The 12,778-nt window shown below is 32.7% G+C and overlaps 1 protein-coding gene across 9 annotated transcripts; it reads left to right on the forward strand.

Moving 5' to 3' along the window:
• The first annotated feature begins 5,825 nt into the window (after positions 1-5,825).
• LOC121257726 (two-component response regulator ORR21) lies at positions 5,826-12,034 on the forward strand. 9 transcript variants are annotated; one of them, XR_005939271.1, is made up of 7 exons: positions 5,826-6,403; positions 8,258-8,410; positions 8,487-8,882; positions 9,067-9,143; positions 9,774-10,967; positions 11,139-11,246; positions 11,587-12,034. XR_005939271.1 is itself a non-coding variant. In XM_041158909.1 (7 exons), exons 1-5 carry the CDS (start codon positions 6,202-6,204, stop codon positions 10,965-10,967), a joined length of 2,022 nt encoding a protein of 673 aa, XP_041014843.1. In that variant the 5' UTR covers positions 5,826-6,201; the 3' UTR covers positions 11,160-11,195; positions 11,587-12,034. The 9 variants fall into 9 exon arrangements, 5 of the variants coding, with proteins under 5 accessions (XP_041014843.1, XP_041014842.1, XP_041014840.1 ...); XR_005939270.1 differs by having other exon boundaries at positions 11,139-11,195; XR_005939272.1 differs by having other exon boundaries at positions 11,139-11,190.
• The last annotated feature ends 744 nt before the right edge of the window (positions 12,035-12,778 follow it).

Here is a 12,778-nt window from a genome sequence, read left to right on the forward strand (position 1 = left end):
CTGGATTTAAAAGATAAGAGACACGTGTGCAATCCTACTACATGCTTGTCCTTGTTCCCAGTTAAAATTTGGGAGCTGCTACTCCCACAGAGGATTCCGACCAAGTGGATCCACCGGCCAAATTTTTTATTTTTTTCAAATATTTTCTAAAAATTCTTTAAACATTTTTAAAAAATAAATAAAAAATTATAAATTCGTTTAAAAGCACTTCATTAACCATTAAATAAAAAAATAACTCAATTAGTGAGTTTTTTCGGTGGATTTTATAGGCGGGAGTAGTATTTTCCTTAAAATTTTAGGAATCTTTATCATTTTTTATGTACAATATTATATATATTAAGTTACAGTCTCATTTTATCAGTATTTTTTTAATTTAAATTTTGAATTTTGAATATTAAAATTTTATGAAAAAAAATTCTATAAACCATACTCTCGCCTTACTTTCATCTCATTATGATGAAGTGACATTGTCCACTAACCTTTATTTTTCTTTTTTAAAAAGCAAAAAATTATCTAAGGGTATTGACAAAAGTGTTATATTTTATATAGCAAGATGAAAGTGGAATAGGAGGATAATTTATAGAGTTTTGCTACTCATCATCTCCACACACTACACACCACACTTGTTTTTTTAAAATTGTTTTGGTTTTATTCTTCCTAAATTAATTGAGTTCTTCTACTCATCATTCATACACCACATATTTGGTAAGAGAAAAAAAAATAAAAAATAAAAAATTATATATAGTACCTGGTGTGTAGAAATGATGAGTAGAATTTTTTATTTTTTTAAATAAGTAACTGCATTCCTTTAAATAAGAAATCAGGTCAGACAATATAACATATCTAATGCAATACATGAACTTCCACATCTATAATTACATGATTACATAACAAAATATCCTTTGCTAAATGGTGAGCAGCTTGATTGGCAGTCCTCCTTTGATATGTTGAATTTTCTAGGCAGCAGCACCATGTACAAACAATTTGAGCTCCTCCACCATATGCCCATACATACTAAAATTTTCATCAGAGTTATTAACTGCATTAACAACTTGAGCATCCCTATTACATTTGATAAACCCAAATCCCTACTAAAGAGGCATGCACTAAGTGCCATAGGAATTATGTGTACAATGTCGCAGACAATCTTATTATTTGAGGAAAGTGGGATACGAGTGTGATTTGTAGCATTACTCAATGAATTTTTAATTTTAAACGGTACCATGCATGTTTTGAATAGTCATAGGATCTACATGTACAATCTCGTAGACAATCTTATTATCTAATAGATGTTTGACAAAACAAGTATATGGCTATGAATGCACTATGGTGAAATGATATTACAATTTTAGATTGTACTAATACTGCACATTTATTTTAAAAAAAGTGGATAAATATGAAAGTCACATAAAAATTTATTTTTTAATGATTGATCTCTCTTTTTTTTAAAGAGAGTGTTAAACTTGCATACCTTAAGATTATATATAACATTATTTCTTTTAGAAAAACCTTAGTATTCTAGAAGTATAATGAGGTATGGTTTGGCATTGTATCAAAATTTTTTATAACATCTTTTTAAGGTCATCTAACGGGTGAAATTTTGCTAAACCACAATCATTTTTTTCAAACTCAACAAAGATACTACACACTTATGGCTTTAACATATTTAAACATAATGAGTTTGAATTTGAAAACAACGGTGAGATTTAGCTCCTAAAAATAATTGCACAATGACCCAATCAAAAGCAAGATAAAGCTAGGGGTGACAATATGTGACACAATTCGTTAATTCAACACGAACACGAATACAACATTATAAAATAGTGGGACCCACCCCTTTATCAAATCCCAAAACGTCAAAACTATCTCATCTCTTCACACTATCTAAACATACACTTTTTTACAAACTATCTCATCTCATCTTAACTCAAAAAATCTCATTACTATTCAAAATCACATCTCATCTAAATTTTCTATCCAAACTCACCCTAAGATTACTTAGTTGATCGTAGGGCAGTAATTGAGTCGAGCCGAGCCAGTCTTTGGCTTGCTGAGCTCGAGCTCAAGCTCGAGATTTTTTTATTTATTTATTCAAACTCGACTTAATAAGTTAAATTCTTAACTCGAGCTCGAGCTCGAGCTTGTCCCACAAAAGAGTTCAAGTCGAGTCGAGCCGAGCTCGAGCTCGATTTGTTTATTTTTTTTATTTTTTGAATAAGATTTAATAATTAATAAATTAAATAAAAAAATTAAAAATCTAATATTAAATTTATACAACTAACAAGTAGAACCTGTATTGAATTATAAAATTTTAAAAGATTTATAAATAATTAATATCTAACTAGTTGATATTTATTATATATAACAATAAATTATATGCCTACATATATTATTAATACATACACTTAATATGATAGCATATATCTATTTCATATATAGTTCCCACATAATAGTATATGAAATTATTAAATTTTATTGACTAATTATTATACAAATTATAAAATATACTTATGAAGTATATTCACTATATAGACATGAATAATTAGATTACATATTATATATTTAATTATAAAAGTGGTATATTATATTATTAGTTACTACATATATATGTGTGTGTATCTATATACATAGGTGTGTGTATATATTTATCAATATATGAATAAGTTTTAATCGAGTCGAGCTAATGAGTCGACTCGAGCATAAACGAATGAGCCTTAACTAAGTTGAATCGAGTTTTGTTGGATATGTATCATTTACAATTTGAGTAGGTATCTGCTTTCACGAACCAGTTTTTTTTTTTTCACGAGTCAAGTTCGATTCGAGTTTAATCGAGTGAGTACCAAATGGGCTGTCGAACAGACTGATTTATTTACATCCCTAGTTGATCACGAATTATTGAAGTAACATTGTTTGATGTTCCTAAGAATACCTCTTGATTGTGAAGATTAAAAGTATATATTCCATCAGCAATTTCCATGTCAATATTGTTGGGTTTGTAGAGCCTATTTTATTCTTGTTGCAACTCAATTTGATGACTTAATTCAACAAGAATTCGTTACATTTTTTTTTGTAGAGTTTTAATTTGACCTCGGGAAAAATTTTGACCCATTTTGTAACTTGAGAAATGTCAGACAAAAAGTCTGTTTGACATTCACACGACATATTGCTTGAGCGAAGCTCAGACAGAGAGTTCGCTCGATACTCGCTCAACATGTCACTCGAGCCAACATCAGATAAAGAGTTCACTCGACAAATCGGTAATTTTGAAATTATAGTTTCTGCCATACAATCCTAAATATGTAATTAATGAGCAATATGGCCGTCTGAAACATTGTATTTCACTCCACAATGTATTTTGTTATTTTGCAAGATAATAAAATCATCTGTAGCTCCATTGACGAATGCACGTTACCGAACCACATAAATCTTTATGTCGTGTGATTGATTCTTATTTTACTTTATTTTCTTGCATTGTTTTTCACAACAAATATTTTCATCAAACATTTAATTTTGATTTTCATCTTCGTCTTATTTTACTGCATGTTTTGCTTGTTCTCTATTTTTAAGTGTGGGGTACTTATCCCACCAAGACATTCAGAAGATCAACTACTTCTTAATTAATGTTTTATTTCATCATTGATTAAGTAGTTGTTAGGAAGCACTAATGTGTTTGTAATTTGTTTAAGATTTCTTGTTGAGATAACCCATCTATATTTCATTCTTAGAGTTTATTTGAAGATTGGGTTTAGAAATTTGTATTTGTATTATATATGTAAAGGTATTTGGCCAGGATACCAATTTTTTGTTAAACTTGCTAGGTTAATTCTTCTGTTGCTCTTTAATCTTTAGTTCTTGTTCTCTAAATTGATTCTCAATTTGGTTTATTTTTCGATGAGATTAATCAGGCATATTTCTCTTGAATCTATTTCAGTTTCTTGTTGATTTATAACTTTTATGTTTTGAGATGTAGATGCATCTTTCTCAGGAGTTTCTAAATCCTTTTAACATTCTGTTTACTTTGTCAATAGCTTTTATGTTTCCTCTCTGGATTCTAGTCTTACTATATTTCCACATAGAGAAATGCTGGGTCTACATATAGATCTTACAAAAAAAAAAAATTTACAAATTTATATGACTTGATATAATACGTTAAAGTATAAAATACATTTTACTATAAAGTAGATAAAACGTATCGTTTTTAATCATATCAATGTATAAACTTACTCAACAAGATATTTATATAGATTTAGGCCTCGTTTGTTTTCATAGATGAGATGAAATTAAAATTAAAAGTTGAAGAAAATATTGTTAAAATATATTTTTTAATATTATTTTTGTTTTGAGATTTGAAAAAGTTGAATTGTTTATTTTATTTTGTGTGAGAATTTAAAAAAGTTGTAATAATTAGATGAGATAAGATGCGATGAGTTGAAAGTAATTGTGAAAACAAACGAGGCCTTAGCACTTCTAGTTAATTGTATCATTGATTTTCATAATTTTGCTCCTTGTGACTTGGGTCAATTGTATTTTCGATTTTGATTAAAGTGTCATTTGGATAGTGAGTTGAGATGAGATGAATTAAGATAAAAGTTGAAAGTTGAATAAAATATTATTAGAATATTATTTTTTAATATTATTATTGTTTTGAGATTTGAAAAAGTTGAATTTTTTTATTATATTTTGTGAGAAAATTTAAAAAAATTATAATGATAAAATGAGATAAAACACTTTCCCTATAACCTAATTGTGTAATTGTTTTGTTTGATTTCTAATGGGGATGACTTTAATTGATTAAACTACTATTTGTATTTCTTATCCATTTAATTTTTGTTTGCATATTTGAATTCTTGGGAAAGTTATTAACCATAATCTAAGAATTTTACTTCTCCTCGGATTTAATAATGAATTCTCCCCACTTGTCTATGTTTCTTTTCATTTTACTTTTCTCTTTAGTATTTGTATTTATGCAATTTTCTCATTTTTCTTTATTTTCTTTTGACATAAATTCATTTTCTAGTCTTTTTTTTTTTTAAATTTTTATGAAAGTAAAATCCCTTTGAATTGTTAATAATTTGTAACTTACAAGTTTTTTTGTAATTTGTTTCTGTTGGAGAATTTCCTTTGTCACATTTTAGAGGTTGACTCAAGTAGAAGGGTCTTGTCTTGGCGGTATGCTGCCTCAAGGTCTAATGTTCGAATTTCACTGGTGTAAACAATCTTTACGGACCATTAAATTGAGAACTTTTTTCTTAAATTATTTGAGATGCACTTGCAGAAAAATTACTTGTCAGGTGCTAATAAAAAAAATATAAATATATTAATACTAGACATAATCTTAAGATGTGCAATCATCTTCATATATATAAGCTACAAAAAATTTAACTCGGGCTATAATTTAAAATTTTTTATATAAGCATATAGATAATTTTGAGTTGTTCTATTATCAAATCGGTATATTGAATACACCATCCACATAATTTAAATAGTAAAAGTTTGATTTGTAAAACTCAATTTCTAAAATTTATTTTTCAAATTAAATTATGTCATATAAATAATTTATTATGTGTGTTCTATATACCGTTTTGAGAATATAATTTTTTAAAAATTTTTATCTTATTTTTAAATGTTTTTAAATTTCTTAAGAGTTTTGCTAAGATCCATTAAAACTTTAAAAAAATTAAAACATAAATATTTTGTGAAAACTTTCAATATCAAGAATCTGCTGGATATGTAGAGTGTGCTGGATACATAAAATAAGATTCCTAAATAGATTTTCGCGTTTTTTAATATTACGTGTAATAAGTGTTTATGGGTTGGTTGGATTGTTTGTTATGTTTTATCGCTTCCCCTGTTTTTTGTCTTTTTCTCTCGGTTTCTTTTTGTTCAATTCCGCCTTTTCTCAATCACCAAACGCCCCTACGCTCCCCGGCCTTGTAAAATATCCTAGAATCCAGGCCATCGACTCACCCATTTTTCTCACACGGATCTGTTGTTTGTTTCTTTACCCTTTACTTTCTGGCGGATTCGGGGCTCACTGTATCAGATCTGGCTCCGATTGACCGTATATATGGTGAATTCGAGCACTCTCTGGGGCGCAAAGTGGAGTCAGAGAGTGGCAAACTAGGGTTTAGTTTTTACTGAGTGCGCGAGAGACCGTGAGTGTGTGCGCGTGTTTGATTGTGGTTTTCTATTGTGGCGGCCATGCAGAGAGTGGCCCAGTCGAGCGTGACAACCTGCGTTGCGGGCAGCTATAGCTCGTGTAAGGCCAGTGGTGCTTCTGGTTCTGATCCTGAAGTTATGGGGTATGAGCAGTTCCCGGCGGGCCTTAGGGTTCTCGTGGTCGACGACGACGTCACTTGTCTGAGGATTATTGAGCAGATGCTCCACCGGTGCCGGTATAACGGTACGCGCTCTACCGATTTCTATTCGTTTGGTTTTTTCGTGATAAACTAGAGTATGCTTGGTGTGTTCTTTAAATGCTTCGAGCTTGTTTACTTTTTTGTTATACTTTGACTGTTTGCTTGGTTTAATTCGGTTAATTTGTTATGGTCAGAAATCTAATGGTGCGTTTACTTGGCGCTTGGGTGTGGTTTTTATTAAATGTTCTGCTGGGCAGTAATAGTTTGTGATTAATGGTTTCAGGGCATAAAATCCAAATTTGATTGCTTTTTCAGTGTTTTTGGTGTCTGCTTGCGGGTGTGGGGTCGCTTCTTTTGCTTTTGGTATTTCCTTGTATTAGAAAAAAAATGGGATATGTATGCAAGACTATTTTCTCTACTACAAGACTAGGAGGAAATCAGTAATCTTTCCTTTGGGATTTTTCAGGTCCTTGACATTCTTAAATTGAGTATCGTCAGTTGTAATTGTGCTTTCTTTTATACAAAACTTATTGAGATGTGATTTTGCCTTAAAGCATTGGATAGTGGAATATATTTTCTGTTGACTGAGAAGCGTGAAATGGCAAGCACATGGAGAGGGTGAACTATTATCTATTGATCGGGTCCCGAAATGAGTGTGCTTTATTAGAAACTTGAATTGAGACCGCGCTAAGGTAGCTAATCTTTTGAGCTACACAATATTGCCTGTAATCCTACCATTTATATAAAAAATAAATATTCCAGTATAGATTTATTTTTAGGTGGGCTTTTGAATTCTATTTTTTCAGCCTTTTATTTTGTGCTGAATTGTTATGAAAATTTGCAGAACTACCATAAATATTTTAATATTGTTTTACAAGCTATTTGAGGTCTTCAACGATTATTTTTTTCCTACCCTATGCATTGGGCTTATGGGTCTTTTTAATGCTTATACCTAGGTCCCGTGTACTTGGGCTTTTACCTATTCCTACGATCAATAAAATCTTATTTACCTATAAAAAAAAATGCTTATACCTAGGAAATAAGCCTATTTAAATACTATTTTAAGGGCATTAAAAGGGGTACCAAATTAGTGTTGGAAGAAAAACTTTGAAAAGCTCTGTGCTTTGTTTTCCAGCCCTTTTTCTCTTCTTTTTTTCGGTAGTATCATTCTCTCTCTTAGCCTTAGTTCTTGGGCTTTTATAATCTCCTGCCCTCCCTTAAATCTTCTCCTCTGCTTTTTTTTTTTTTTTTTTGTGCTGAGTTGTTGTGTTAAAGAAAACTTTCTTTTTTTAGATAAGTGACGAATCCGAGTTCTTGGGTTGGTTTATCATTTCTTCTGCCCTCCCTTCAATCTTCTCCCATTTTTTTAAATGGCCATTGGCGGAAACCTATCTTATTTACCCCATACTATATCTCATTTGACCTTATTTTGCTATGTGGAAGCAAACAAGTTGTGAATTTTTTTTATTACTTATATTTTTATTTTTTTTCTGGATAAGGTAAAAGGAGGGGGGCAACACAATTTTTATTTATTTATTTTTGATAAGTATGGGGGGCAACACAATTACTTCTTATTTTGACCAGTATTTTTGTTTTTGTAGAGAATTGGGGATATTAGATGTGATTTTTTAGATTGTCCTGATGGGCAACATTATAAGTACAGAGATATTGACTACTTTTTTCTGCTGGATGCCAACTTTTTGGTGCTTTGTTTACCCATGTTCCGAATGTTCAGAGGGTAAATGTGGTTTTTAAATAGTGTGTGCATCTGAAAATGTTGTCATCTTGTTTTGAACACAAAGTAAGTATTAAGGATCTAGATATCAAATAAACCCATTAGCGGTGTATATGATGTGATTTTGATTAGTGTTCTAACCCTATTTTTTCATTGGTTACAGTTACAACTTGCTCTGAGGCTACTGTTGCTCTGAATCTCCTACGTGAGAGGAAAGGTTGTTTTGACGTTGTACTGAGCGATGTACATATGCCTGATATGGATGGTTATAAGCTTCTAGAGCATGTTGGGCTAGAAATGGATCTTCCTGTTATTAGTGAGTATCATAATTTCTTGCCATAATTATGCTCAACTTTTTCTCATTCACATTAACACGTCAATAAATTTTGCAGTGATGTCTGCTGATGGGAGAACAAGTGCTGTCATGAAAGGAATCAGACATGGGGCTTGTGATTATTTGATTAAGCCTATACGAGAGGAAGAGCTTAAAAATATCTGGCAGCATGTTTTGAGGAAAAAGTGGAATGAAAATAAAGAACTTGAACATTCTGGCAGCTTAGAAGAGAATGACCGGCATAAACGAGGAAATGATGATGCTGAATATGCTTCCTCTGCTAATGAAGGAGCAGAGGGAATGAAAGCTCAGAAAAAAAGAAGCAATGCTAAAGATGAAGATGATGGCGAATTAGAAAATGATGATCTGTCCACATCAAAGAAACCACGTGTAGTGTGGTCTGTAGAACTCCATCAGCAATTTGTCAGTGCTGTGAACCAACTTGGGCTTGACAGTACGATCTTCAACTACCTTTTCTTTCTGCTTTTAGATTTGTATTTAGGTTTGCTACTGTTGTATGTTGTGGATGATGTTGGTAGAACTGCTGTTCACTAGAGCTTTTTCTTATTTGTAATTTTATAAATGATTATTACTTCTTTTGATTATTTCTGATTAGAACTTTGTGACTTCTGTTTCAGAGGCTGTACCAAAGAGAATTTTGGAATTGATGAATGTACCTGGTTTAACTAGAGAAAATGTTGCCAGCCATTTGCAGGTTTTATTCTTTCCTACATGTTAATCTTCTATGCATGATCTATAGAAAGTAGAGGAATGTTACCATTCAAAAAAAAAAAAAAAAAAAAAGGTAGAGGAATGTAAGACATTTAAAAAATAGAAGGGAGCATGTATAATCTCTGTGCATGAATTATGGAAGTCAAATGAATAACAGAATAAACCATATCTTTTTTGTGAGTGAAATGGCATATGTTCCACTCTGATGTAGAACGGTTTGCCCTGGGCTTTATTGAGCTGGCTGGCAAGCTAAAGCCCAAAAGAACATCCCACAGAGCTTGCTGTAAATTAACCATTTATTTGTCAGATTCTAGGCTGCTTTTCAGTCAGGAGGCGTCATTTTAGGTGCTATATTCAGTATATATTGGCTAGTTGTTTACCGTTGTCACCGCATATTGTCTATTTAGAGTGTGTCGGCAGTGTTATGTATTTTTTTTATTTGTTTCGTAAATTTTTGTTTTGGTCTTACTAGGGTTTGGAGTTTCAGTTATAAAGTTTATTTAAACACTGAATAATTTATTTCAGAATTTGCTTCAGTATAAGCCTTTTGATAATAATTTCTAACTTATGGATTCTTGTTAATTCCTAACTAACATCTGGTTGGAATTTACAGAAATTTAGGCTGTACTTGAAGAGATTAAGTGGAGTAGCTCAGCAACAAAGTGGAGTTTCTAATACCATCTGTGGGCCTATGGATCCAAATGTGAAACTGGGTTCACTTGGACAATTTGACATCCAAGCTTTAGCTGCTTCTGGCCAAATTCCTCCACAGACACTCGCAGCCCTGCATGCTGAGCTTTTAGGTCGACCAACAGGTAACCTGATGTCAGCAATGGACCAGCCAGCTCTCCTACAAGCATTGTTACAAGGATCCAAGCATATACCCATTGAACATGGAGTGGCTTATGGTCAGCCTTTGGTAAAATGCCAATCCGACATTTCAAAACACTTCCAGCAATCAAAAGTTTCTTCTGTTGAAGACATTTCCTCTGGATTTGGAGCATGGCCATCCAATATCCTTGGTACAGTAGGACCTAGTAACAATCTTGTTGGGCTGAGTGCTCAGAATACCAACATGTTGATGGATTTGTGGCAGCAGCAGCAGCAGCAACAACGACAGCAGCAACAAGAATTGCAGCCGCAGTCTATTCTTTCTGAGCCCGGCTGTTTAATCAATGTGCAGCCATCTTGCTTAGTGGTTCCCACTCAGTCATCTGCCAGTTTGCAGGCAGGAGATAGTCCTGCTTCAGTCAGTCAGAATTGCCACTTTAACCAGAGTTCTGTTATTGATTACAGTCTTGTTTCATCTCGATCAAATAATTCTTCACTGAATATTGCTCAATTCTCAAATGGGGGTCTTAATACTACGGCGGGTGTGCCTGGTGGCTACTTAGCCCCAGGTTCCATTTCATCTCCTATGTCCTCTTGCTCTGTAAATGCCAATAACAACTTGGGTCAGCAAGGTCAAAATTCGACCATTACATTTAGTGCTGCCAGACAGTTGCCAGGTTTTGCTCCTAATAGGCATGATATTCAGGGTTCTTATACTGCAAAAACTGTTGAAATGGTTGATCAAGGACGTCTTCAGAATCTTGGATTTGTCAGTAAAGGGACATGCTTTCCAAGTCGATTTGCAGTAGACGAGTTTGAATCACCAATGAGCAACTTAGGCCACGGAAAATTATATGTGGATAACAACAGAGTGAAACTGGAGCCAAATGTTGATTTTATGGAGAACACAAAAGTGGGCATCCCTATATTACACCACTTTTCGTCGAATGATGTCACGAGTGTTTTTACAGAATAGGTAAATTGCTGGGGATATGTAAATTCTCTATGCTTTATATATCTGCACAAATTCCGCTAGGTTGTCGTTTAATAATCTTTCTATCAAGGTGGGTGGCTGGGTTGGGGACTCTTTTATAGTTTTATTCCCATTCCATTCTTGTAACACGAGTGTGGATGGTTTTTCTTACAGATGCAGTTTATTGGAATGCAGGTGGCATAGCATCTTAGTGAGAGTTACTAAGGCAAGGTGGTTGTGGGTCGTGTTTATTCCATAAGTAGTGACAACTGCATTGGCATGGTAGCATTTTAGAAACTAATCTGGCTCGAGTACTTAGACATTAGATGTTTTGCACGGATCAGGAATCTGTTTCAATTACTTAAACTATTAGGTTCTTAAAGAGAGAGATTCCTGAGACAGTCTGTTATTAGTATCTGTATGTTTGGGTTGAAATTAACATATGATATTTTTATATTTGGGTAGAAATTAACATGATATTTTTTTGTTGGGTGGCTGCTGCATATGAGAGGAATTCATCAATAAGACTTGCAATCCTGCTTGTAAAGCTGATAATTATTAACATGTATGATTATTGTTTATGTTTTGTAAAATATCTCATTCAAAACTTCTATTTCAACAGGCTTTTGATGTGCGGGGAGCTTGTGATGTGCAGTGAGCTTGTAGAGCAGATGCTTATTAACATGTACGATTAATAATCCCTTGTGTCATCTTGTCAAATATTCGGTAGGGATTTTTGGCTTAATCTTTCATACGTTTAGTATAGATCTGATTGCCAGTGTCTGAACCGAACTCTGCACTGTGGAGCTTCTTAGAAGTTAGAATGTATTCTTTGTTGTGAACGTCTCTGGTATGCTTGGGGACAACGGACAGGTTCACATGCGTTTAGGGAAGTAGGATTACCTTTTTAATTAGTCTCTAGGAGCAATAAGTTCTCAGACAACAGTGTCAATTGGGTGTACAACATGGTGGCATCTTGCCAACATAATTGTGTAGTTTTTATGTTTTAAGATATTGAAATACCCATTTATTTACTACTAGTTGTAAATATAAATTAAGTTTTTATTCCTCGTTTGTTTTCATAATTCCTCTCAACTCATCTCATCTCATCTCATCTCATTTTATCTAATTATTACAACTTTTCCCAATTTCTACACAATAAAATAAACAATTCAATTTTTTCAAATCTCAAAATAAAAATAATATTGAAAAAATATATTTTAATAATATTTTATTTAACTTTTAATTTTAATTTCAATTCATCTGCGAAAACAAACGAGACAAGTTGACCTCTCGAGCCTAATCTAACCTGGGTTTGGTTAGAAATCTCAATCCCTGGTAGCTCACAAAAGTTGGTGTGATTTGAGATGTTGGCAAATGGGACGAATCAACTGATCATTCTTGTGTTGATGAAAGAAGGTTTCAAATGCTCTTTGGTAGTTTGGAGGTGGAAGCTTTTGTTCAAGATATAGCGAATACGTCTCTACTTCTCATTTGCATTCTCATTACTTGTACTTGTTTTCTTCTAGCAAGTCTGGATGTCAAAGTTATCTATTTGCACCCCAACTTTTTTTCTGTTCATGTGAGCAAAATTGTAAATGAATTCAGAATTCCTTTCCTCTTTCAGAGTATAAAGCTGTTATTTTTATTCTTGAGAAATGGGTGAAAGTTAACTTTGCATGTAATGCCAAAAAGTCCTTTGTCAATTTGATTCAGAGCATGTGAAATTTGAAAATCACATGTTTTTATTTTTTCCTTGTTGCCCCTTTTGCAGCATCAAAAATAGTTCACATTATTATTTTAGCATATTTGTG

The sequence above is a fragment of the Juglans microcarpa x Juglans regia genome, chromosome 3S (assembly GCF_004785595.1).
Source record: "Juglans microcarpa x Juglans regia isolate MS1-56 chromosome 3S, Jm3101_v1.0, whole genome shotgun sequence".
Classification (NCBI taxonomy): domain Eukaryota; kingdom Viridiplantae; phylum Streptophyta; class Magnoliopsida; order Fagales; family Juglandaceae; genus Juglans; species Juglans microcarpa x Juglans regia.